The 27,707-nt window shown below is 40.6% G+C and overlaps 1 protein-coding gene across 4 annotated transcripts in view; it reads left to right on the forward strand.

Moving 5' to 3' along the window:
- Nucleotides 1-247: 247 nt before the first annotated feature.
- MCF2 (MCF.2 cell line derived transforming sequence) overlaps nt 248-27,707 on the forward strand; it is a 115,440-nt gene continuing 87,980 nt past the window's right edge. For 2 of the 4 annotated variants that reach the window (XM_070463285.1, XM_070463286.1), the window contains exon 1: nt 248-399. In XM_070463285.1, coding sequence (XP_070319386.1) covers nt 315-399 — 85 coding nt within the window. In that variant the 5' untranslated portion in view covers nt 248-314. The remainder of the gene's footprint in view (nt 400-27,707) is intronic. The other 2 variants (XM_070463288.1, XM_070463287.1) reach the window with 2 other exon arrangements.

Here is a 27,707-nt window from a genome sequence, read left to right on the forward strand (position 1 = left end):
GGCTGTGGTGGCGTAGGCACCGAGCCGGCGGGCGGCGGGACCCCCCCGCCGGAGCCCGGAGCAGCGGGGCCGGACGCACGGTGGAGTTCGGCGGCGGCGTTGGCGGGCCGGGCCAGCGGTCCCGGCCGGGCTCCCCGCTGAGGATGGCGGCGGCGGCGGGCTCCCGGTACGACCTGGGCACGGCCCCCGGGCACGCGCCCCGTATGCCGGAGCCCTGGACCCTGGCGCTGAGTGGCAGTACCGGGGAGCTGCCCCCGGACCTGGACGGCGGCGCGTTAGTGCAGGCTGCCCAGGACATCCCTCTGCAGGTGGACATGGCCATGGCTCTGCGGCGCGTGCGGATTTCCGATAAGTACAGCACGAGCTACTTCAGCTTGCTGCAAGCAACCTCCGTCTCAAGTAAGCTCCCCCGTCGCGCCCGCCGCCCCCCGCCCGGCTCGCGCGCCCCTCTCCTCCCGCGCTCCAGCCCCGGCCGCCCGGCTGCCGGGCACACTTTGTCCTCCCTCCCCGCGCCCTTGGCTGGCCCGCCGTTTTCCTCCGGCCCCGGGCCGCGCTGCCGCGGGACCGTGAGAAGGTCCGGGCGGTGCGAGGACGTCTCCCGCGCGGGCGAGGAGCGGAGAGGGGGCCTGAACCAGCCCGCCGAGGGTGGTGGGGCTGCGCCGTATCTTCCAACTCCGCATCCCGCCGACCAGATGCCCCCCGACCCCGCCTCCCGAAAGTGCATTTCCTTTGTATGAATGCTGGAAAAGCTGGGGGTTGAATCGCACGTTTGGGGAAAGCAAAAAAAAAAAAAAAAAGCGCTCGGATTTGGAGACCCTTGGCACCGCGCTGGGAGGGGGCGTTGTAGAGAAAGCGTGCCGTCGGCGCCTTGGGCTTTCTCACCCGGACTAGTGCGTCCTTCCAGCTAGGTCCACGAGTTTCCTGTTTCCCCAGGGTCCTCACTATAAAGGCAGAAGTTTTCGTGTGCCACTGCTGCCCACTGGGGTGGGTGAGGGATGAGAGCGGCGATTGGGGGACCGTGGACGCACACACCGACGCACCGATGCACACGCGTTTACCCCGACAGAGGGGCCGAGCGATGGGGAGGGTGCAGCTCTGCTATCTTAGGTTCGGCCAGGGGCTTTTCAGGCAAGTTTTCGAGGCACTGCAATTCACGGATGTGTCTTCCTTGGCAGCCCGTGGTGCTTTTGCCTTAGCAGGTGCTCAGCCTGGCCCAGGAAGTTTTGGCATCCCCAGAAATAGACTTGGAGACAATTTTCTGAAAAGTCAGATAGCCACCACTCATGTTCAAAATACTCTGCCTTCTTCTAGGCCAACCCCTGTAGTTAGACCGCAGTAAGCCAAGGCAGCGGCTTATGCTCTTTCAGAAACCCTCCACGTTTGGTTTTGGGGGTGGGCACTATTGGTTTCCGAGTCTTCCCAGGTGGCGCTAGTGGTAAAGAACCTGCCTGCCACTTGCAGGAGATGTGAGAAACGCAGGTTCCATCCCTGGGTCTGGAAGATCCCTTGGAGGAGGGCATGGCAACCCACTCCAGTATTCTTTTGGGCTGCAGCCCTTGGGGTCGCACAAGAGTCCGGCACGATTGAAGCGACTTAGCATACACATGTACTATGGGTTTCCAGGTGTGATCAAGCAGTAAGGGGAGTGTGGTAATGGGGCACGTGTTCCTTCTTCTGGTGTTGAGCCTCTGAAATGGCTTGAAATGCTTACACCAGACCCTCACTGGAAGCTGGGCAGCTCAGGGAAGTGTGGAGAGTCCTCTGTGTCCTGTGTTTGCCTCATGCATCTTCCTGAGAGTGAAAAAAAAAATCTCCATAGGAGAAATGTATGCTTTCTTAACAAGCATTAAATTAGCCGTGCTATGGACTGAAGTTGACATTTCTACCTCCAGTGATTTCTCTGTTTGTATAGCTGAGTGCAGTGTTTCATCCTCCATACCTTTGTGGGCTCCAGCATGTTGGTAGGCTTCTGTCGCCTCAGCATTATAAGTCGCAGCACCTGAATGACACTGGTTGTTGTACTGTGTTTTTACACGGGCAAACGGTGCTGTTTTGCCTTTCAGCGTTTTTAGTAGCTGGCTAGACCAACAGAACCTCCTGGAAGTGGTCTGTAGCTAGCTTGGCTGTTAGGACATGCACCCTAGGACGATAGTTTTATGTGTGGAAAGGATTTCATCTATTTAAAAATTAGTCATCCATTTAAAACATATATTTACAAGGCTTTTCATCGTGGGACAGAACTTTCCGAGAGATCATTTCAAGGATGATCATTTAGAGCCTGCTCGCTACCATGATGTGCCAAGGTGTAATAAATTACACCTGTTTGTGCAGGATCCGTTGTGAGGTAGCCAGAAAAGGCTCTGCTGACTCGACTGAGGAAGTTAAGGGAAGACTTCAGGGAGAAGGTGAAGAAGGATCTGCAACTTTAAGGATGCAGCCAAATGTCCAGGTGGACTGGAGACAGCACAGAATGTGGTGGGGAAGGGTAGGGAGAGGTCTTCCAGGCAAAGGAGGAAACAAGATGTGGCCAAAAGAGCAGAAAGGGGACAGCATAGTAGGTTGGGGGAGTCTCTTTGTAATGATGGGAGTGGAAAGTGTGGAAAACACAGATCAATTTGGAGGAGCAGGCAGAGGCTGGATCAGGCATGTTAAAGTGCTTTACTTGTTTGTAGGGCAGTGGGGAGCCGTCAGAGCGTTGTGAACAGGGGAATAGAGCAAGGCTGCTGCATAGGGTTGTATGGGCGCATGGAGTGCACAGTGGTGGGCTGTGTTAGTGAGTGGTGGAGCTTCTTACTTTTGCAAATACAACTCTGGCGGTTGTAGGGAGGACCCAGTGTGTGGCAAATGGAGCAGAGAAGAAGAGCAAAAATAGGGCGGCTAGTTAGAGAGCAGTTGGAACAAGCTGGGCAAGAGTGGACAAAGGCATGGACTGAGTCAGTTCTGGGAATGGGGAGAAGGGGTGAAGCTAGAGGAATGAGAGAGTAGAATTGATTTGACTTGGTGGCTAGTTGTGAGGTTTGAGGAACAGCGCGGGAGATTAGGTCAATTGCAGGTTTCCCGCTGAAGTGATGAGGCAGGGAGAGATAAAAGACCAGGAATGGAGGAGGGAGAGGAAATTTGGGGTTCAGTTTTGGATATGTGGTTTCTTCATTCAGAGAGAGCTGACCCATAGGTCTAGAGCTGGGAAGAAGTGAATATTATTTCTTACAGTCATCTGTGGCCCCCATCAAACAATTCCTGGCATGCAAGTTCTTTCCTTAAATGACTTCTATATGTGGCATTTGGATTTTACTGTATACCTCTAAAGGATTGATATGTCTTGTATTAATGTCATTATTTATAATACTTTACAAAATATTTACAACCAAATAAAATTTTTAAATGTTTCATAAAGAAAAAAAAAATGACTTCTATGGGTTATCCTGATCACTCAGAAAATCTAGCCTAGATGGAGCCCACACTTAGTATAAAATTACCTTTTGAACTTGCCCTTGAATAGAGGTGTCTTCCCCTTTCACACTTTCCTTACCCGATGATGGAGAAAAAAAGGAAAAAAAAAAAAAGGAAGAAGTGTTTTTCATTCCTTGCAGCCCAAAAGAATGCAAACTGTCTCTGTAACTCAGAGAAGTAGTTGTGAAAACTTGTTCACTGCAAATTTGATTTTGTCAGAGTTTAGCTGTGTAAATCACAACAACAATAAAGATGTGTAAATCAAAACAAAAGTTAATTATTATACGTTGCAACATGGTATAAAATGGATTCCACTGATAATGGGTCACTTACTGGGTAACACTAATTTCTGAGTTATTCTGCATAAATGATTTTCTGGGTAACTGAGGTTTCAGCACTTTTAGAGCTTGATTGTTTTTTCCCTCTTCCCAATCTAACCATTTTAGATGGAAAGCTTTTCAAAAAGATTATTTATCTTCCTGACTCCTGAATCTGGAAATAATTGCATCTTTTCCTGATGTTTCAAGATTATCCGTATAATAGCATTAGTTATTTTAATTTGTTCTATATAGTGTTGCCTCAAGGGCTCCTAAACTGTGGCAGGTCTGTTTGTCCTCGCATTAAATTGGGCACAGATTGTTCTGCCTCTTAATTTGCAATGTCTGGTTTTCTAATCTTTCCATATATCCCCTCTCTGTTAACTGCCATTTATTTTTCTTTTTTTTTTTTTGAGGTGTAGTTGCCTTACAATGTTGTGTTAGTTCCTGCTGTACCACAAAGTGAATCAGCTGTATGTATACGTATATCCCCCCCATCTTGTGCCTCCCTCCCACCCCTCATAGCTGCCATTTCTTTTTTTTATTATTTTTTTATTTTTTATTTATTTTTTTAGCTGCCATTTCTTGCTGCTGTTATTTTAACTGTTTCTACCAGCCAGCAGTTACTGCCTAATCCTCTAATCTCCCTCCTTCATTGCCCATTCTGATGTGTTATGAGCTGGGAAACGAGAGAACCACACGTGTTAGTGTTATTTGCAAAATATGAGTAAACAGACTATGAGTAGGGTTGTGGGGATTCTGCTTCTATTAATATTAATGTATATGGACTTTAGTATGATCTCTTCTGGTTGCATAAAAGCTTTTTTTTTTAAAGATTGAAGTATACTTGACTTAAAAAATTAGTTTCAAGAGTACAACATAGTGATTCAGTATTTTTATAAATTATTCTGCATACAAAGTTATTACAAAATATTGGTTGTGTTCCCCATGATGTATTTCTTTTATACCTAGTACTTTGCACCTCTCAATCCCCTTCTCCATCTTGCTCCTCCTTCCTTCCCACTCCCCCTGGTAACCCCTAGTTTACCTAGTATCTATATCTGTGTGTCTATTTCTGTTCCTAAAAGCTTTTTGTTTTTTATTCCTAGTTCTTAGTTGTGTCCTGGAGGGTTGAGGCTGTTAAATCAGTTATGACTGAAACCTGTGTTTTCTTACAAATTGAGCTATTACAATTTGTGAAATTGTAATAGTTTACTCTCTTATAAAGGACACAGATAAACGTATTAAAAGTCCATCAGAAAATTGAGATTCATTTTATCCACTGCATTTCTCGGGCATGCCTGCAAGTGCTTGGCACTAGGAGGTATTTCAGTCTTAGGAGTTGCTCCCAAGGATTGAAAGCAAAAGTCCCTCTATGGTATCTTCTCAACCAAGCACTCTCTGAAGGCTGAATAAAAAACCAGCTCCTCACCTGCCCCAGCACAGAAGCAGAGGTCAGCCCCCTAAGAGAGATACCTCCTATCTGATCTGGGTCTTATTCTGAACCCAGCAAGAGGCCGTCCTCTCATTTCTTTTTTCACCCAAGCCCACCCCTCATTGTGTATGCATGGTGAATGTAAGGCTTTGACTGGCTTCTTCATTTCAGCACTGAGAAGGTGACAGTGAACAAAGCCCTAAGAGAGGGTGGGATGTCACCAGAGGGGTCTGAGGGAGTGTTCTCGGCAGAGGGGACAATCAGTGTAAAAGCCTTGAGATGGCAAAGTACTGACAAATTCAGGGAATGGGAAGAGAACCAGTGTGGCAGAAGTTATGTGTGTGTGTGTGTGTGTGTGTGAGACAGACACAGAGACAGACAGAGATAAAGCCAAAGAAGTAACAGGTCTGCATCATAAAGGACATGGTAAGGATCTTGGCTTTTACTCTGAGTCACATGAGGAGCCATAGGCAGGTCCTGAGCAAAGGAGAGGCTTACCTCGTATCCAGAAAATGTTCACCAATTAGGAGGCTGCGAAGATTGATGATGGTGGCTTGAACCAAAGAGGTAATGATGGAGGTGGTGAGAGTCTGGGTATATTTTGAAAGCAGACCCAAAATTATTTGCTCATGGTTTGGATATGGGCCCTGAGAGCAAGAGATGCGTCAAGGATGACTGAGAATTTGGGCCTGAGCAAGCGGATGGAAGGAATTGCCATCAATGGAGATGCCTGTAGGTGGAGCAGGGTGTGGTGAAATCATGAGGATTGGAAGTTTGCTTTGAGGGGGAATTCCCCGGTGGTCCAGTGGTTAGGACTCAATGCTTTTACTGCTATAGGTCCAGGTTCAATCCCTGGTCTGAGAACTGAGGTCCCATGAGCCACGTTAGATTGAAGGCAAAAGGAGAAGGGGGCGACAGAGGATGAGATGGTTAGATAGCATCACCAACTCAATGGACATGAATTTGAGCAAACTCTGGGAGACAGTGGAGGACAGAGGAGCCTGGCATGCTACAGTCCATGGGGTCACAGTCCTAAGAGTCGGACATGACTTAGTGACTTGACAACAACAAAGAAGAGGTCTAGGAGAGCTCTCCAAAGAGAGAAACTATAAGAAATACTCAGTTTAGTCATTCGCGACTTAAATTCCTGCGGCAGATGAATTCCTTCCCATATTATTCTTTCTTCGGTAGAAATACTAAGCAGCCACTATTGCTTTCCAATTGAGAAGACCTTTATCAGTTACCTCCTATCATTTTCAATTCATGGTATAATTGTTTAAAAAGCAATCAAATGTTAATGGAAAGGCTTCCCTGTTAGCTCAGATGGTAAAGTATCCACTTGCAATGCAGGAGACCTGGATTCAGTCCCTGGCTTGGGAAGATCCGGTGGAGTAGGGCATGCAACTCACTGCAGTATTCTTGCCTGGAGAACCCCATGGACAGAGGAGCCTGGCAGGCTACAGTCCATGGGGTCGCAAAGGAGTCGAACACGACTGAGCGACTAAGCACATGTACATGAACATGTTAATGAAAAAATTAAAAGCTGATGGCATATTGGAAAGAAGGAGCAATTTATATTTGTATACTTTTATACTTTTATATATTGTATACTTTTATGCAATAAAGTTTGGGGCTTTATAAAATAGTTGAATTAGCAAATATAGTGACATTTTAATATGTTGAAATTTACTTTGAAAGGTAATTATCTCATTTCTGACTTAAAAATATTTACCAGTAATATTGCTGCCTTTGCCAGGAAGAAGTTAAGTTGTCTGGTTCACCCTGCAGATGCTGGGAAACCAGACTTATTAATGGCACTTATAATTTACATCTGTGTATTCATCTCTGGAAAATTATGAGCCAGCAACTTGACAGAGATATGTCTGCACCGTTTTCAGATAATTTTTGTATTAATCTGAAAAGGGAAGGTGGAAAAAGTTTTGTTAGCAAGAAGGCAGATGGGAAAAACAGGATCCCTTCTAGTTTTTTTTTTTTAACAGCTTTAAGAAAGATAGTGCTAAGTCGTGTCCAACTCTTGTGATCCCATGAACTGTAGCCTGCCAGGCTCCTCTGTCTATGGGATTCTCCAGGCAAGAATACTGGAGTGGGTTGCCATTTCCTTCTCCAGGGGAACTTCCTGACCCAGGAATTGAACCCAGGTCTCCCGCATTGCAGGCAGATGCTTTACCAACTGAACTATGTGGGAAGCCCACATGCCATACAATTAACCCACTTAAAGTATACATTTCAGTAGGTTTTAGTATAATCACAGTCATGCATTCATTATCACAAGTTTAGAACATTCCCATCACCCCCAAAAGAAACCTTCATGCCCATTAGCCATGACCCCTCATTTCCTCCTACTGGCCCTTCCCACCAGCCCCTGGCAGCCCCTCATATCCTTTCTATCTTTAAAGATGTGCCTATTCTGAATATTTCAGATAAATAGAATATGTGATCTTTTGTGTCTGGCTTCTTTCACTTAACATAATGTTCTTAAATTTCATCCATATTGTAGCATGTGCCAGTATTCATTCTTCTATCTGACTGCATATTTTAATTGTCGGTTCTTCAGTTGATGGGCATTTGAATTATTTCCATCTTTATCTATTATGAATAATGTTACTATGAATATTTTTATACAAGGTTCTGTGTGGACATGTTTTCACTTCTCTTGAGTATATATGGAGGAGTGTATTTGCTAGGTCATAGAGTCACTGTTGAGTTTAATCATTGAGGAACTCCCTGACTTCCAAAGCAGCTGTAACATTTCATTCCTATCATCATTGTAGGAGGGTTCCATTTTCTCCACATCCTTCTGAGGACTTGTTTGATTCCAGCCATTCTAGTGGATGTGAAGTGGTTTCACATTGTGGTTTTGATTTGCATTTCCCGAATGGCTAGTGAAACTGAGGACATTTTCATGTGTTTATTGGCCACTTGTGTGCTGTATCTCTTTTGGAGAAATGTGCAGATTCTTGGCCCATTTTTAAATTGGGCTATTTCCGTGAAAACACTGTTTAGTTGTAAGAGTTCTTTATGTAGTCTGGATTCAAGGATCCTTATCAAATATTAATTTGGAAATATTTTCTCCTGTTTTGTGAATTATCTTTCATTTAATTGATGGTTTCATTTGAAGCACAAGCCTTTTTAACTTTGGAGTCAAATTTACCTATTTCTCTCTTTTTTTTGAGTTTCTTTTTAAAAAATTTTTTTTAAATTGAGATATAATCAACATATTAGTTTCAGGTATATGATATAATGATTCAATAGTTATATATTTGGAAATGATTACCTAAATAAGCCTGGTTAACATCCATCACCACACTTTGATGTGCTCTGTTAGCAACTTTCAAACATGCAGTAAAGTGTTTTTAACTATACTCACTCTGCTGTACATTATATCCCCATGACTTATTTATTTCATAACTTACAGTTTGCACCTTTTGACTTCCTTCACCCATGTCTCCCACCCCCATTCCATCTCCCACCTCTGGCAATCATCAGTCTGTTCACTTTTTTTTTTTTTTTTAAGATTCCACATATAAGTGAAATCATGTATGATATTTGTCTTTCTCTGTCTGACTTACTTCACTTAGCATAATACCCTCAAATCAATCTATGCTGTCTCAAATGGCAAGATTTCCTTCTTTTCTATGGCTGAATAATATTCCATTGTACATGTATACCGTAGCTTCTTTATCTGTTTATCCAATGATGGACGCTTAGGTTTTTTCTGTCTTGGCTATTTGTAAATAATGTTGCAATGAACACGAGGGTGCATATATCTTTTGAATTCATGTTTTCATTTTCTTTGGATAAATACCAGAAGTGGAATTGCTGGATCATATGGCAGTTTCATTTTTAATTAATTTTTTTAAAGTTTCGGTTGCACTGGGTCTTCATTGCTGCGAGAAGGCTTTCTCTACTTGTAGAGAGTGGGGGCTACTCTATAGTTGTGGTGTACGGTCTTAGTTGCTCCTCAGCATGTGGAATCTTCCTGGACCAGGGATTGAACCATGTCCCCTACATTGGCAGATGGATTCCTATCCACTGTACCACCAGGGAAGTCTTCATTTTTAATTTTTTGAGGAACTCCATACTGTTTTCCATAGTGACTGCACCAATTTACATTAACACAAGGCTTCCTTTTTCTCCTCATCCACTCCAACATTTGTTATTTCTTCTCTTTTTGATAATAGCTATTCTAACAGGTGTGAGGTGATATCTCACTGTGGTTTTGATTTACACTTTCCTTATGACTACTGATGTTAAGCATCTTTTCTTGTATGTACCTGTTGACTTGTTTTTTTTTCTCTTCTCTTCTGTGCTTTTGGTGTTGGTGTTGGAGAAGACTCTTGAGAGTCCCTTGGACTGCAAGGAGATCTAGCCAGTCCATCCTAAAGGAGATCAGTCCTGGGTGTTCATTGGAAGGACTGATGTTGAAGCTGAAACTCCAATACTTTGGCCACCTCATGCAAAGAGTTGACTCATTGGAAAAGACCCTAATGCTGGGAAGGATTGGGGGCAGGAGGAGAAGGGGACGACAGAGGATGAGATGGCTGGATGGCATCACTGACTCGATGGACATGGGTTTGGGTAGACTCCAGGAGTTGGTGATGGACAGGGAGGCCTGGCGTGCTGTGATTCATGGGGTCGCAAAGAGTCAGACACGACTGAGTGACTGAACTGAACTGATCCTTAGGCAGGTTCCCAAGACAGTCACAGCTCTAGCTGTTATACTAGGAAAATGTGCAGTCTCTGTGGTCAAAGTTTCAGTTTGCTTCAGCACATTAATCTGATTTATATTATTATTATTATTTGTTAGTTGAAGTATAATTGATGTACAACATTATATAAGTTACAGTTGGGCTTCCCTGTGGCTCTGTGGTGAAGAATCTGCCTGCCAATGCAGGAGACATGGGTTTGATCCCTGAGTCTGGGAAGATCCCACACACTGTGGAGCAACTAAGCCTGTGTGCCATAACTATTGAGCCTGTGCTCTAGAACCTGGGAACCTGAACTACTCAGCGCATGTGCCACAGCTACTGAAGTTGGCACAGCCTAGAGCCCATGTTCTGAAACAAGAGACGCCCTTGCAGTGAGAAGCCTGGGCACTGCAGCTAGAGAGTAACCCCTGCTCACCGCAGCTACACAAAAAGCCTCCCCAGCAATGAAGACACAGCAAAAATAAATAAAATGATAAGAACAAGAATTATAAGTTATAATTATATAATATTTCAATTCACAATTTTTAAAAGTATTTCATTTATAATTATTATAGAATACTGACTCTATTCCCTGTGTTGTATGATATATCCTTGTTGCTTATCTTATCCATAATAGTTTGTTCCTCTTGATCCCCTAAGCCTATATTGCCCCTCCCCCTTTCTCTCTCCTGACTGGTAACCATCAGTTGGTTCTCTATATCTGTGGGTCTGTTTCTTTTATTATATTCACTAGTTTGTGTATTTTTTAGATTCCACATATAAGCGATACCATACAGTATGGTATTGACACACAAAAAAAGACACATAGATCAATGGAACAGAATTCAGAGCCCAGAAATAAATCATGCACCTATGGTCAATTAATCTATGACAAAGGAGACAAGAATATACAATGGAGAAAAGACAGTCTCTTCAATAAGTGGTGCTGAGAAAACTGGACAGCTACATGTAAAAGAATGAAATTAGAATATTCTCTAACACTATATACAAAAATAAACTCAAAATGGATTAAAAACCTAAATGTAAGACCAGAAACCATAAAACTCCTAGAGGAAAACATAGGCAGAACACTCTTTGACATAAATCATAGCAATATTTTTTTGGATCTGTCTCCTAAAGTAAAGGAAATAAAAGCAAAAATAAACAAATGGGACCTAATTAAACTTAAAAGCTTTTGCACAGCAAAACAAAAAGGCACCCCACGGAATGGGAGAAAACATTTGCAAGTCATATAACCAATAAGGGGTTAATATCAAAAATACATTGAGTTGGTCAAAAGGTTCATTTGAGTTTTTCCATAGCATCTTACGGAAAACCCAAATGAACCTTTTGGCCAACCTAATATAAATAGCTCATACAACTCAACATAAAAACAAAAACAAACAACCCAACAATCCCACTACTGGGCATATACCCTGAGGAAACCATAATTGAAAAAGACACATGTACCCCAATGTTCATTGCAGCACTATTTACAATAGCTAGGACATGGAAGCAACCTAGATGTCCATCAACAGATGAATGGATAAAGAAGTTGTGGTATATATACACAATGGAATATTACTCAACTATAAAAAGGAATGCATTTGAGTCAGTTCTAATGAGGTGGATGAACCTAGAGCCTATTATACAGAGTGAAGTAAGTCAGAAAGAGAAAGACAAATATCATATATTAATGCATATATATGGAATCTAGAAAGATGGTACTGATGAACCTATTTGCAGGGCAGCAGTGGAGATGCAGACATAGAGAACAGACTTGTGGACACAGTGGAGGTGGAGGGGGTGGAGTGAATTGAGAGAGTAGCATTGAAACATATACTTTACCATATGTAAAATTAAATAGCCATGGGAAATTTTCTGTATGATTCAGGGAACTCAAACTGGGGCTCTGTAACAACCTAGAGGGGTGGGATGGGGAGGGAGATGGGAGGGAGGTTCAAGAGGGAGGGGACATATGTATACCTATGACTGATTCATGTTAATGTATGGCAGAAACCAACACAGTATTGTAAAGCTGTTATCCTCCAATTAAAAATAAATAATAAAAAAATGAACAACCTGATTAAAAAGTGGGCAGAAGACTCAAATAGACATTTTTAAAAAGAGGATGTGCAGATGGCCAACAGGAACATAAACAGATGCTTAGCTTTGCTAATCACCAGAGAAATGCAAATCGAAATGACAATGAAGTATCTTCTCACTCCTGTCGAAGTGGCTATTGTCAAAAAGACCACGAATAACAAATGTTAGTGAGGATGTGGAGTACTGTGGAAAACAGTATGGAGGTTTCTTGAAAAACTAAAAATTAAAAAAAAAAAAAAGAATTACCATATGACCTAGCAATTCAACCCCTGGGTGTATATCCAAAGGAAGCAAAAACACTAATTTGAAAAGATACATGCACCCTCAGTGTTCATAGTAGCATTATTTACAATAGCCAAGACATGGAAGCAACTGTCAACAGATGAATGGATCAAGAAGAATATGTGATACACACATACAGACACACACACACTGGAGTATTACTCAGTCATAAAAAAAGAATGAAGGGGGGTCGGATTCTTAAATAAAAACAAGAATTAAAAAAAAAAAAAAGAATGAAATTTTGCTATTTGCAGCAAAGTGGATGGACCTGAAGGGTATTATGCTAAGTGAAATAAGAGAAAGAAATTGTCTTTGGTTTTTAAGTTATTTATAAGCAGTCAGTTTGGATGTGTGGACATTTTTTATGGATATAGATACATAAATTCAACATGTGTAGATCACCTCCTGTGTGCTAGACACTGTTGGGGTATTTCAGTGAACAAAACACAAAAATCCCTGCCCTCAAGGAGCTTATTTCTAAATAAATGGTGAGAAAAACAAAGAATCCATGTATGGGATTTCCCTGGTAGTCCAGTTGCTAAGACTCTGTGCTCTCAATGCAGGGGGCTTGGGTTCGATCCCTAGTCAAGTAACTCGATGCCTCTTGCTGCAACTAAAAAAAGATCTCACATGCCACATCCAAGACCTCATTCAGCCAAATAAATAAGTAAATAGTTGTGGTTTTTTTTAAAGAGCCAACTTAAAAAAAATAGAATCCATGTATATCTAAGCATTTTACCAAATTGTAATCTTCCCCCTTATGTTGAACTGTGACTTTCATTTGAATGGGTTTACTTAAAAATGATTTCATTATAAAATGTGTGATACACATAGGAGTACAGGAAATATAAGATATATAAAATCACGTTGTTATTTTTTTTTTCCTTTCATAGAAGACAGGCTTCTACACATTCAAGGCACTGGGTTCTTTGTTCATCAAACCTTCACTTGTACTCCTGTGTCACTGTTAGTGAAGTTGAAGAATTAGCTGCTCAATATGCAGCCTGAAGACAAGAAAAACCATAGGAAGTTATTTTAAATAATATTTCCCCTACTTAAACTGAAATGGTATGATTATGTATTCTTAGAGTCTTTGATGACACTGAAAAGTTTTGTGTGTATTTGCAGGACATCTTTGTGTTAGTACGTGCCAGCCTGATCACGTGATTAGTCACAGTGCAAAAAGCAGCTGCCCTGGTTTTCTTTGCCATTTTGTACTTGTCAGTTTCCAAAAGAGGGTCAGTTTGCTTCCTTCCATTAACACTTTCCAAGGACCATTGACAGATGTTGTGTGTTCTGTTGCATGCCTTATAAGCTAAAGTAAGTCATTGTAATTGGATTTACCATTGCAGATGCTATGTATTTCAAAATTAGATTTTATGAACCTAAGAAGAGATGAATAGCCATGGAATAGGAGATCTGGCACTTAGTCATATGCCTACGTGATATTGTGAGTTCTGACATTAGTGGGTCGTCTTGTCTTATCTTATAACTTGTGCTTTAAATGGCTGTTTTTGAGAGGCCTGATGTTATAATAAAATTTTTAAAAAGAGGCTGACGTTAATATTTACCTGTTGCTAAGCCACTGTGTTTAGAATTATCTAGTGGTGGCTGTGACTGTGGTGGTTGGGGACTGTGATTTGATTTTTCTTTTTCATTTATTTTTATTAGTTGGAGGCTAATTACTTTACAGTATTGTAGTGGTTTTTGTCATACATTGACATGAATCAGCCATGGATTTACATGGGCCTGTGATTTGATTTTAAGCTCATGTTCTAACCTGTCCCTGATCACTTGTACTGTTGGTACTTGAATGGGTATGATTTCGATGAATATAGTGATGGCCCTTTGATTTACATTCTTTTTTCCCCCCAAATTTCTCTTGCTAAGAAATAATCTGGAACATTCAGAATTGTGTAATGAAGAGGTTTTTTTTTAAAACCTGTGCTTTCAGAAGTACTCACGGAAGCTAATTCTCAAAGACATTTATTTTCATGACAGGTAATGTATAGTTTTGAAGATGATGTAGAATTGTATAAAACATATATGAAAAATGTGTATAATATACGTACTCATGGCCAATTTAAAGAGCCCTTTACCAGAGTTCTGACATTTAGCAAAGATCTTGTCAATTTTTATGGAGTGTAAATTTTAAAAGGCACATGATCAAGTCACAAAAGAACCTTCACAGTGGAGAAGAGTAAATAAAGGCTCTATGCTGCAGTTTTTAACATTTTCTTATCAGTGTGAGCCTCTTCATATTGCCTATCGACTTTACAAGTGATTTGGTGTTTTTTTAAATTTTTTTTTTAATTTGTTTTTTTTAATTGGAGTATAATTGCTTTAACAATGTTGTGTTAGTTTCTGCTATACAACAAAGTGAATCAGATACACACACACACATACACACACACACACACACACACATTCCCCTCGCTTTTGAGCCTCCCTCCCTACAAGTGATTTGAAAGATGCTAGAATGAACTTTCAAAATCAGCCATTTTAATTACATACTTATTATTTTCAGTTCTCTGGACTAGATGCATTTGCAGAAACATGTAAACGTTGGTGTTGACAAAAGTTACAAAAATGAATGTCTCCCCTTCACTTATCTCATCCGTGACAGGATGAGGGAGCTGGCTACCGCTTCCTCCCCTCCTTGGAAGTAGGTCAGAGACCATCGACCTTGGTGTAATGTTGAGTCACGACTGCAAACTGAAAATGCTGAAAGTGAACACCAGGAGGTACTCAGCATAGGTTAGGCCACAAAACGTCTTTTTTCCTCCCATTTTTTAGACACGATCTATTTCATCAGTTTAGTTCTCCACGTGGTTTCTCTGTGCGCTCACGCTGTCCTGGGCTCAATGCTATTGTAACACTTCGTACTCTGAGCTGTCCCTGCATTCTCCCAGGTGATGAGCCCCTGAGTCAGGGCCAGCGAGTGACTGATTTTGTGTGCTCCCCGTCGCTGCACAAGGCCTGGCAACAGATGGGAGTCTAACAAAAGTTTGTTGAAAGAAGAAATACGCAGATGATGAGAGTGGCTGGTGCCTAAATGAAGAAGACACCTAAGTGATTTTGCAATGTGGATTCCTCATTTGTATTCCCACTTTCTCCTTCCAGCCTCTCGTTCCTTCCTTCCCTTTCCTGGCTTCCCTTAGAAATCCACTTCATGCTACTAGGGGTTGGTATAACCCAACGATCTGTACTTTTCTGGGTGTGATAGCTTAGGAGAGACTATGATTTGAACTTAATACATTTTTACAGGGTGTCAAATTCAGAACCAGGCAATTCCATCTCCTGACCCTAAACATGGTCCTAAAGTAAATTGCTTGAGGAAATTGGATCCCAAAGATTACAGATGGGGAATGTCGAAGTGTGTCCATTTCCGTTGGAGATCAGAGAAGTCCAACTAAAAGAATTTGGATTAACTGACATGACAGCTGTGGACTGAGCAAAACTTCTTTTTGAAAGGACTGTCTTATATTGTTTTTGACTTTAGAGGAATTAAGGTGATTGGCAATGGAAAGAATGAGAGCATGTGGAATTCCTTAAAAGTTTACTGACTTAAATAATTTTGCCTATGTTACATATAATTAAAAAGCCCCTTTATACTTTGTGCTAAAATAAAATTTTTGTTTAAGTGTTGGATATAAAAGATTATCTTACTGCCCTTGAAATTTGCATTTCACACTTTACAAATGTCTTGGAAGATCTTTTCAAATGTTTATTGACCATTCCTAGTTCCTTTTCTGTGAAATGCTTGTTCCTGTTATTTTTGTTGTTGTTGTTCCTGTTATTTTGTTTTCCATTTTTTTGTCATGTTGTTTGTCTCTTTTTAAAATTGACTTACAATCTTTTATATATCCTTGATATTATTTGTCACATATGTATTGCAGTGTCTGCTTCTAATTTGTCTTGTCATCACTTTCTTTGTGATGTCTTTTGATGAAAGAAAATTTTATGTTTAGTATAGCCTAAATTATCAGTCTTTTTCTTTAAGCTTTGTGCTTCTTGTGTCCTGTTTAGAAACCTCTATCCTACCCACAGATTATACACATTTTCTCTGATCTGATTCCCAATGCTGTAGGCTTTGAATCTCCATCAATGCATGACCATTAAAACCAGGTTTTAAGTCACCTGTGATTTGGCAGCTGCCCTGGGGCAACTACTATTCTGTGTTGGCTTCTCTCAGGATATTTGCCTTCGTAATGGTTTTGGCCTTTGAAGATTTCCTTGTCTTTCCTGCCAACTGAGCCATGCATTAGAAATAATTTAATTTTGTTTTTTCCACTACGTTTTTATGTTTTGCAGCAGGAAGATTTTTGAGGATTTTTAGTCCCCCATGAGACCAATAAGGGAAAACTCCTCCCTGTTTTTCAAAGTCGAAAGTTCCATTTTTATATTCAAAGATGATACTATCTCAGAGTTTTCCTTGTATACAAAACCTTAGATATGGATAAGGAACCATGACCTACTCCCCTATTTGCAGATGAACTGAAAGATGGGAGTGGTATTCTGGCCAGGAATAGCTGTGGCTGTTTGGGGAGGGGTGGGAATGAAACTCTTTGCAGAACCATAATGCTAACCCAGTTATTATCTGCCACTGCCTGAATGCTCACTTGTACAGTAAACCTTTTAAATTGTAATCTTATTTTTTTCTTTCCTCTGTAACAATGGCCAATGTGTATTGAGTAATTACCATATATTAGACACTATTCCAAGTCTTTATATATTAACAACTTTACTTATTACAATAACACAATGAAATAGCTACTGTCATTTTCCTCCATTTTACCAATAAAGGAAATTGAGACACTGAGAGTATAAGCAGCTTGTCCTTGGTGATACAGCTTGTAAGTGGTAGAGCTGGAATTGGAATATAGACAATCTGCCTTTGAAGCATGCACTCAAAGGTACTGTGCTATATTAACTCTATAAGAAATATTTGTGTGTATGAAAATATCAGAATTTTATATTTCTACATCACCCAAGATAACAATAAAATATAAGCACTGTGTGAACTTACTGATTGTGTGATGTCGCTGTGGTTTACCTGTCACTGTGGTTTACCTTTATGCACAACCTTTATCTTTTTTTAAAGAAATCCCTTTATTGTTATTATTATTTTGCTTAGGCACTCAGTGGTGTCTGACTCTCTGTGATCCCGTGGACTGTAGCCCACCAGGCTCTTCTGTCCATGAAATTCTCCAGGCAAGAATACTGGAGTGGGTTGCCACTTCCTTCTCCAGGGCATCTTCCCGACCCAGGGATCAAACCCAGGTCTCCTGCATTGCAAGTGGATTCTTTACCATCTGAGCCACCAGGGAAGCCCCACAACCTTCATCTTTTTTCCTTAACACACATTTTCAAACGTTGAACCCACTTCTATTTGTTTTTCCATGTTCAGATTCCTTTGGAAGGAGAGGTAGAAAAAGGGCATCCTTTGCTCAGATGAATCAGATGAACATTTTTCTTACAAACAATGATTCTTTCTTTGATTTATTATTTTGTAACAACTTTATTACAATACACTTAACATACCATGGCCTTCACTGGTGGCTCAGCTGATAAAGAATCTGCTTGCAATGTGAGAGACCTGGGTTTGATCCCTGGTTTGGGAAGATCCCCTGGAGAAGGGAATGGCTACCCACTCCAGTAACCTGCCTGGAGAATTCCATGGACATAGTCCATGGGGTTGCAAAGAGACACGACTAAGTGACTTTCACTTGACTAACATACCATACATATAATGTACCCATTTAAAGTGTTAAATTCAATGTTTTTAGCACATTCAGAATTGTGTCACATCACTGAAACCAATGCTGGGGCATTTCATTATTGTTAAAAGAAACCCTATACCCTTTGGCTAGGATCCTGCCAGTTTCTCCATTCCCCAGCCCTAAGCAACCACTTTAAGAAATCAGGATTTCAAATCCTAAAAGATGATGCTGTGAAAGTGCTGCACTCAATATGCCAGCAAATTTGGAAAACTCAGCAGTGGCCACAGGACTGGAAAAGGTCAGTTTTCATTCCAATCCCAAAGAAAGGCAATGCCAAAGAATGTTCAAACTACCACACAGTTGCACTCATCTCACATGCTAGTAAAGTAATGCTTAAAATTCTCCAAGCCAGGCTTCAGCAATATGTGAACTGTGAACTTCCAGATGTTCAAGCTGGTTTTAGAAAAGGCAGAGGAACCAGAGATCAAATTGCCAACATCCGCTGGATCATCAAAAAAGCAAGAGAGTTCCAGAAAAACATCTACTTCTGCTTTATTGACTATGCCAAAGCCTTTGACTGTGTGGATCACAACAAACTGTGGAAAATTCTGAAAGAGATGGAAATACCAGACCATCTGACCTGTCTCTTGAGAAACCTGCATGCAGGTCAGGAAGCAAACAGTTAGAACTGGACATGGAACAACAGATTGGTTCCAAATAGGAAAAGGAGTATGTCAAGGCTGTATATTGTCACCCTGCTTATTTAACTTATATGCAGAGTACATCATGAGAAATACTGGGCTGGAAGAAGCACAAGCTGGAATCAAGATTGCCGGGAGAAATATCAATAACCTCAGATATGCAGATGACACCACCTTTATGGCAGAAAGTGAAGAAGAATGAAAGAGCCTCTTGATGAAAGTAAAAGAGGAGAGTGAAAAAGTTGGCTTAAAGCTCAACATTCAGAAAACTAAGATCATGGCATCTGGTCCCATCACTTCATGGCAAATAGATGGGGAAACAGTGGAAACAGTGTCAGAGTTTATTTTGGGGGGCTCCAAAATCACTGCAGATGGTGACTGCAGCCATGAAATTAAAAGACGCTTACTCCTTGGAAGGAAAGTTATGACCAACCTAGACAGCATATTGAAAAGCAGAGACATTACTTTGTCAACAAAGGCCCATCTAGTCAAGGCTATGGTTTTTCCAGTGGTCATGTATGGATGTGAGATTTGGACCATAAAGAAAACTGAGAGCCAAAGAATTGATGCTTTTGAACTGTGGTGTTGGAGAAGACTCTTGAGAGTCCCTTGGACTGCAAAGAGATCCAACCAGTCCATCCTAAAGGAGATCAGTCCTGGGTGTTCATTGGTGGGACTGATGTTGAAACTGAAGCTCCAATACTTTGGCCACCTGATGCAAAGAGCTGACTCATTTGAAAAGACCCTGATGCTGGGAAAGATTGAGGGCAGGAGGAGAAGGGAACGACAGAGGATGAGATGGTTGGATGGCATCACCAACTCAATGGACATGGGTTTGGGTGAACTCTGGGAGTTGGTGATGGACAGGGAGGCCTGGCGTGCTGCAGTTCATGGGGTCACAAAGAATTGGACATGACTGAGCAACTGAACTGAACTGAAGCAAGCACTAGTCTACTTACTATTTCTCTCTCTCTCTATGTCTATTCAGGATATTTCATAAAATGAAATCTTATAATTTGTGGCTTCTTTCACTTAGCAAAATGTTTTCAAGGTTCATCCATGTTATAGCATCTATCAGTCCTTTACTACTTTTTATTGCTGAATAATATTCTATCACATGGATATACCACATTTAGTTTACCCATTCTCAAGTTGATAGACATTTCTGTTTCTACTTTTGGTTATTATGAATAATGATACTGAGATTTCTGTACATGTTTTGTGTATATGTATGTTTTCATTTCTTTCAGGTATATACTTAGAAGTAAAATTGCTAGGTCATATGGTTTAACTTTTTGAGAAATTGCTCAACTGTTTTGCACAGGGGCTGAACCATTTTACATTCTCTTGAACACTATATAGGGTTTCTAACTTGTCCACATACTTGCTAACTGGGCTTCCCTGGTAGCTCAGCTGGTAAAGAATCCTGCAATGCAGGAGACCCCAGTTTGATTCCTGGGTCAGGAAGATCCGCTGGAGAAGGGATAGGCTACCCACTCCAGTGTTCTTGGGCTTCCCTGGTGGCTCAGCTGGTAAAGAATCTGCCTGCAATGCGGGAGACCTGGGTTCAATCCCTGGGTTGGAAAGATCCCCTGGAGAAGGGAACAGCTACCCACTCCAGTATTCTGGCCTGGAGAATTCCATTGACTGTCTGGTCAATGGGGTTTCAAAGAGTTGGACACTACTGAGTGACTTTTACTTGCTAATATTTGTTATTGTCCATCTTTTTTCATTATTACCATTCCCATGGGAGTTAAGTGTTATCTAATTGTAGTCTTGATATGTATTTCCATAATGAATAAATGATGTTGAGCATCTTTGCATGTGCTTATTGGTCAGTTTTATACCTTCTTTGGAGATGTGTCTATTCAAATCCACTTTGCCTACTTTTAATTGTATTTGCCTTTTTATTATTGATTACTAAATGTTCTTTATGGTTAGCTTTCTGTGATTGTGGTTTTTGTTCTGGAGGCTGTGAGACTGTAGTTCTTGCTTCTTCTGTCTGCCCTCTGGTGGATAAGGATAAGAGGCTTGTGCAAGCTTCCTGATGGGAGGGACTGGCTGTGGGGAAAACTGGGTCATGCTCTGGTGGACAGGGCCTGCTCAGTAAATCTTCAGCCCAGTTTTCTACTAATGGGTGGGGCTGTGCTCCCTTCTGTTAGTTCTTTGGCCTGAGGCAACCCGGTCCTGAGGTCTACAGGCTCTTTGTTGTTGTTCAGTCACTAAGTCATATCCAACTCTTTGTGACCCCGTGGACTGTAGCATGCCAGGCTTCCCTATCCTTCACTGTCTCCTGGAGTTTGCTCAAATTCATGTCCACTGAGTCAGTGATGCCATCCAACCATCTCATCCTCTGTCACCCCTTCTCCTCCTGCCCTCAATCTTTCCCAGCATCAGGGTTTTTTCCAATGAGTCAGCTCTTCATATCAGGTGACCAAAGTATTAGAGCTTTAGCTTCAGCTTCAGCATCAGTCCTTCCAGTGAATATTCAGGGTTGATTTCCTTTAGGATTGACTGATTTGATCTCCTTGCAGTCCAAGGGACTCTCAAGAGTCTTCTCCAGCACCACAATTCAAAAGCATCAATTCTTCAGCACTCAGCCTTCTTTATGGTCCAACTCTCACATCCATACATGACTACTGGAAAAACCATAGCTTTGACTAGACGGACCTTTGTCAGCAAAGTGTGATGTCTCTGCTTTTTAATGTGCTGTCTAGGTTTGTCATAGCTTTTCTTCCAAGGACAAGTGTCTTTTAATTTCGTGACTGCCGTCATTTTGGAGCCTAAGAAAATAAAATCTGTCACTGCTTCCACTTTTTCCCCTTCTATTTGCCATGAAGTGATGGGACCAGATGCCATGGTCTTAGTTTTTTGAATGTTGAATTTTAAGCCAGCTTTTTCACTCTCCTCTTTCACTTTCATCAATAAGCTCTTTAGTTCCTCCTAGCTTTCTGTTATTAGGGTGGTATCATATGCAAATCTGAGGTTGTTGATATTTCTCCTGGCAGTCTTGATTCCAGCTTGTGATTCGTCCAGCCCGGCATTTCACATGATGTACTCTGTGTCGATTTTAAAACAATATACAGCCTTGATGTACTCCTTCCCCGGTTTTGAACCAGTCCTTTGTTCCCTGTCCAGTTCTAACTGTTGCTTCTTGACCTGCATACAGATTTCTCAAGAGGCAGGTAAGTTGGCCTGGTATTCCCATCTCTTAAGAATTTTTACAGTTTGTTGTGATCCACACAGTCAAAGGCTTTAGTGTAGTCAGTGAAGCAGAAGTAGATGTTTTTCTGGAATTCCCTTGCTTTTTCTATGATCCAATGGATGTTGGCAGTTTGATCTCTGGTTCCTTTGCCTTTTCTAAATCCAGCTTGTACATCTGGAAGTTCTCAGTTCACGTACTGTTGAAGCCTAGCTTGAAGGATTTTGAGCATATTTGCTAGCATGTGAAATGAGTGCAATTGTACAGTAATTTGAACATTCTTTGGCATTGCCCTTCTTTGGGATTGGAATGAAAACTGACCTTTTCCAGTCCTGTGGCCATTGCTGAGTTTTCCAAATTTGTTGGCATATTGAGTGCAGCACTTTAACAGCATCATTTTTAAGGATTTTAAGTAGCTCAGCTGGAATATACTATAATAATATACTATACTTTCTGAACTTGCTTATTAATACTAAAATGCTTTATTGTTTTTGTGTCTCTGTATGTGAATTCCTTATTATTTTCTACATTCAAGTCATTTGCAAATAGAGATAGTTTTGCTTCTTCCTTTGGGGAAGTGACTGTGTGTTGGGTATCACCAAGACCACTCCAAGTTTAATCACTTTCTAGGCAGAATCACAGGACTCGAGCTTAATGTTGTGCTCATAGCTGGTGTCTATTACAACAAACAGATACAAAGCAAAATCAGCAAGAGGAAAGGCACACAGTATAAAGTCTGGAGAAAACCAGGCACAAGCTTTCAAGGATTCTTTTCCAAGTGGAGTCACAAAGAATGTGCTTAAATAGTTCCCCCAGCAACAAGTTGTGACACATATGAAATGTTGCCAATTAGGGACTCTCTTTAGAGGCTTTTTGCAAGGTTGATAGTGGTGGCAGTGGTGATAGGCACTCTATCACTAGCAGGTACCAACATTTCCTTGCTCCCTAAAGGAAAGCAGGTATTTAGCATAATCTGCATTGTTTACTTCCTGAGTCAAAGTTCCCAGATGCCAGCCAAAGGCTTACTTTGCAATTCGGCCTTTCTAAGGATAAGCAGTGGAGGCCTGCTATGTTAACTCTTTCTGTACTGACTTCTAATGCTACAGGAATTCTTTTTTTTTTCCCAGAAAGTTTTAAAAAATTATTTAAATAATTTAATAGCTGAGTAATATTCCATTGTGTGTATGTACCACAGCTTCCTTATCCATTTGTCTGCTGATGGGCATCTAGGTTGCTTCCATGTCCTGGCAATTATAAACAGTGCTGCGATGAACATTGGGGTGCACGTGTCTCTTTCAGATCTGGTTTCCTCAGTGTGTATGCCCAGGAGTGGGATTCATGTCAATGTATGGCAAAAACCACTACAATATTGTAAAGTAATTAGCCTCCAACTAATAAAAATTTAAAAAAACCCACCTATCAAAAAAAAAGATAAAGAAATAAAAATTTAATACAATTTTTCTATTTACATCTATTACAAAATACTGGATATATTCTCCATGTTGTACAGTACATCCTTGAGCCTATCCTACACCCAATAGTTTCTACCTCCAACTTCCCCACCTCTATATTGCCCCTCTCCCCCATAGCCACTAGTTTGTTCTCAAAGTCTGTATTTCTGCTTCTTTTTTGTTTTAGACACTAGTTTGTTGTATTTTTTAATTTTTCTTGTATTTTCTAGATTCCACATATAAGTGATATCATATAGCATTTGTCTTCTGTCTGACTTATTTCACTTAGCATTACCCTCCAAGTCTATCCATGTTGCTGCAAATGGCAAAAACCTCATTTTTAATGGATGAGTTATATTTCATTTTATACACACACACACACACACACACACACACACACACCCAAATCACATCTTCTTTATCCATTCATCTGTTGATGGACATTTAGGTTGCTTCCATATCTTGGCTATTGCAAATAATGCTGCTATGGTCTTTGGGGCTTCTAAGGTGGCACTAGTGGTAAAGAACCCACCTGCCAATGCAGGAGACATAAGAGACGTGGGTTCGATCCCTGGGTCGGGAAGATCCCCTGGAGGAGGAAATGGCAACCCACTCCAGTATTCTTGCCTGGAGAATTCCATGGACAGAGGAGCCTGGTGGACTATGGTCCATAGGGTCACAAAGAATCAGACACAACTGAGGCAACTTAACACACACACATGAACACTGGGGTACATGTATGTTTTCTAGTTAGTGTTTTAATTTCTTTTGGATATACACCTAGGAGTGGAATTGCTGGGTCACATGGTAGTCCTTTTTTTAAAAATTTTCATTTTTTGAGAAACCTCCATACAGTTTTCCACAGTGGCTGCACCAATTTGCATTCCCACCAACAGTGCACGAGGGTTCCCTTTTTTCCACATCCTCACCAGCATTTGTTATTTGTGTTCTTTTTGATGATGGCCATTTTGAGAGGTGTAGGTGGTATCTCACTGTGGTTTTGTTTTGCATTTTACAGGATTCCATTTTGAAGTGATGAAAATGTTCTGGAGTTAAATAGAGGTGATGACACAATGGGGGAAAGTGAGGGTGGGATGAACTGAGAGAGTAGCATTGACATATATACACTACCATGTGTAAAATAGATAGCTAGTGGGAAGCTGCTGTATAGCACAGGGAGCTCAGCTTGGTGCTCTGTGATGACCTAGAGGGGTGGGATGGGGTGGGGTAGGAGGGAGGCTCAAGAGGGAGGGGATATATGTATACTTATAGCTGATTCATGCTGTTGTACAGCAGAAACCAACACAGCATTGTAAAGCAATTATTCTCCAATTAAAAAAAATAAAAATAGCAGTGATGGTTGCAAAATTTTTTAAATATACTAAAATATACCGAATTGTACACTTTAAAAGGATGAATTTTTGGTATGTGAATTATAGTTCAATAAATATATAATAAAAAAGTGATTCTTTTCAGGCTCATAGGGAATGTTGACCATGATGTACCACCTTAACACATTTAAAAGAGTATAAATCAAATGATAGCTATTCTTAGACCACAGTGGAATTAAACCAGAAACCAATATCAGAAAGATAACTGGAAACTTTTAACATACATGAATATAAAGCAACATGCCTCCAAACAACACATGGGTCAATGAAGAAATCTCAAAGCAATTTTAGAAAAATATTTTGAATTAAATGAAAATGAAAACACAAATTGTCAAAAAAGGAAAATAGAATGGATAGATAAAAACTGGTACAGCTAGGGAATGGAATATTATTCAGTGCTAAAAAAAATTAGCTAGCAAGCCATGAAAAGACATAGAGGAACCTAAAATACATATTGCTAAGTGAAAGAAACCAATCTGAAAGGACCACATACTGTATGATTCCAACAATAAGACATTCTGGTAAAGGCAAAACTATGTAGACAATTTAAAAAACCCAGTGATTGCCATGGGTTGTGTGTGGGAGAGATGACTAGGTGGAACACAGAGGAATTTTAGGGCAGTGAAAATACTCTGTATGATACCATAATGATGGATACATGTCATTATACATTTGTCCAAACATATAGAATATACATCACCAAAAGTGAACCCTAATGTAAACTATGGACTTTGGGTGATAATGATGTGTCAGTGTAGGTTCATCAGTTGTAACAAATGTACTTTTCTGATGAGTGATGTTGATTACGGGGGCTATGCATATGTAGGGGCAGGGCGTATAGAGGAGATCGCTGTACTTACCCTTCAATTATGCTGTTCACCTTAAAACTGCTCTTAAAAAAGTGAACATGATCATTACCAAAAAAAAGTGAAAAATATACCAAAACAATTTTTATGGCCCAGAGGAAAAGCCCTGTTAACACTGAGGTTAGTTTTTTTAGTTTTTTGTTTGTTAATTATATAGTTGACATCATACTGGATAAACAGTTTTGTAAAAAATTGCAGTATAATTGAGTTACAATGTTCTGTTAGTTTCTGGTATAAGGCAAAGTGATTCAGATATACAAATATATACATACTCTTTTTCATATTCTTTTCTATTATAGTTATCACAAGATATTAAATATAGTTCCCTGTACTATACAGTGGGTCCTTGTTTTTATATTTTTTTATAGATTCTTTTTTTAATTGATTAATTTTTAATTTATTTTTTGGCTGTACTTCGTTTTCATTACTGTGAGCGAGCTTTCTCTAATTTCGTCCAGTGGGGGCTATTCTCTAGTTGGCCGTATGTCTTGAGGTTATACCCAGAGTTGGTAGTTGACTCGAGACTCCGCCAGTTTCTCCAGCCTCACCACTGTGTTGTAGGTGTTGCCTACTTGGAAAATACCTTTGTGCTAAGGCAGAGATCCTGAATCAGAGGCGTTCCAGAAGCTTGCTCTCCACTGGAGGCTTGGAAAAGTTCTCCACTTTTTGTTTCCAGTCTTACTGTCTGGCTTTAGTTAGATTATCCCATTCTCTGAACTCAACCCATATCAGGACGTATACGGTCCCTGATGCCTTCACCTACTCCTGCGTTGGCGCCTCATTTCTTTTACTTGGAATGTCCTTTTTCATTCCCCTGTCTGTGTATTTGAATCCCACCAGTTTTCCAGGCTCAGCTCAGATGGCACCTCATCTATGAAATCCTCCTTTTTCTTCCTTTTTCTTAATCTCAATTTCAATGCAATAATTTCTCCCCTTCCTTTACTCTATATTGTGTATTTATATTACAGCACATACTGTACTGTATATTATGGCCAGTTGTTTAGATGTCGTATCTTCTGTTAATTTTTAAGCTTGTGGTGAGACACTCTTTCATATTCCAATGGGCCACAGCACCTAGCAGGAGGAGCAAATAAAAACCCAGTAGAAGTTTGGTGAGTTGAATAAAATAGATTGGAGGATGTTGTGAGCAGATGGGTTTAGCAAGAATCTTAGTTTTCCTTTGTTAGTGCAAGATTATGTGAGTCTTTTATACTGTACCTTTATGGCAGAACAAAGTACTGCATAGTTTGTTCTACTGTAGTCTAATGGGAATTCATTTTGTGATGGTTTCAGAATTACCCGTTTATTTGTTCCACCTTTTAAAGCATAACACTTGTCAAGACAGCACTTGAATTTGTTGCATTTGTTTGAAGTCATTACTGTTTACAGATGGCATAGTGTATCTGATGTTTATATTGAAAGGGAAGAATTAGACTCCCATCTGCCTTGCAACAGGATTTAGGACTCAAAACAAAACCAAGTTTTATTTGAGTCAGGAACATCAGCAATAGTGAACCTTCAAAAAGAATTTCAGTCTGTAAAAATAATGGCATTTCTGGCAAAAGATTGTTTTATAAACATTCTTGATATGGTTTGGGATGAAACTCTTCCTGGAAGAAAATGTGAGGTTAATAAACCATATCTAGCTAGTAATTTGCATTAGAGCTGATTGTATTCTTCTGCCTGTCTGAAGGTTAGGGAACCAAATGGATGACACTGTGAAAACTTCTGAATCTTCTACTAGGGTCTGAATAGTGCCTGTGCCTAGCAATTGCTCTGTGTGAATTTCTTAAATAAATAAGTGGATGTATGGGAGCCTCTCTGAGCCTGTTACTTCATCTGTATGGTGAGGGTTTTAATATCCATCTTGGAGGATTGTTGCAAGATCAGAGAAAGTGCATACAAAGTACTTAATGCATACTTGGCAAGTACTGTGTATTAGTTGCTCAGTCTTGTTAGGCGCTTTGCGACCCTATTGACTGTAATCTGTCAGGTTTCCTGTGTCCATGTGGTTCCTGGTGTCTCAGATGATAAAGATTCTGCCTGTCAAGCAGGAGACGTGGGTTCGATCCCT

This window comes from Odocoileus virginianus, unplaced genomic scaffold, assembly GCF_023699985.2.
Source record: "Odocoileus virginianus isolate 20LAN1187 ecotype Illinois unplaced genomic scaffold, Ovbor_1.2 Unplaced_Contig_1, whole genome shotgun sequence".
In the NCBI taxonomy this organism is placed as follows: Eukaryota; Metazoa; Chordata; class Mammalia; order Artiodactyla; family Cervidae; genus Odocoileus; species Odocoileus virginianus.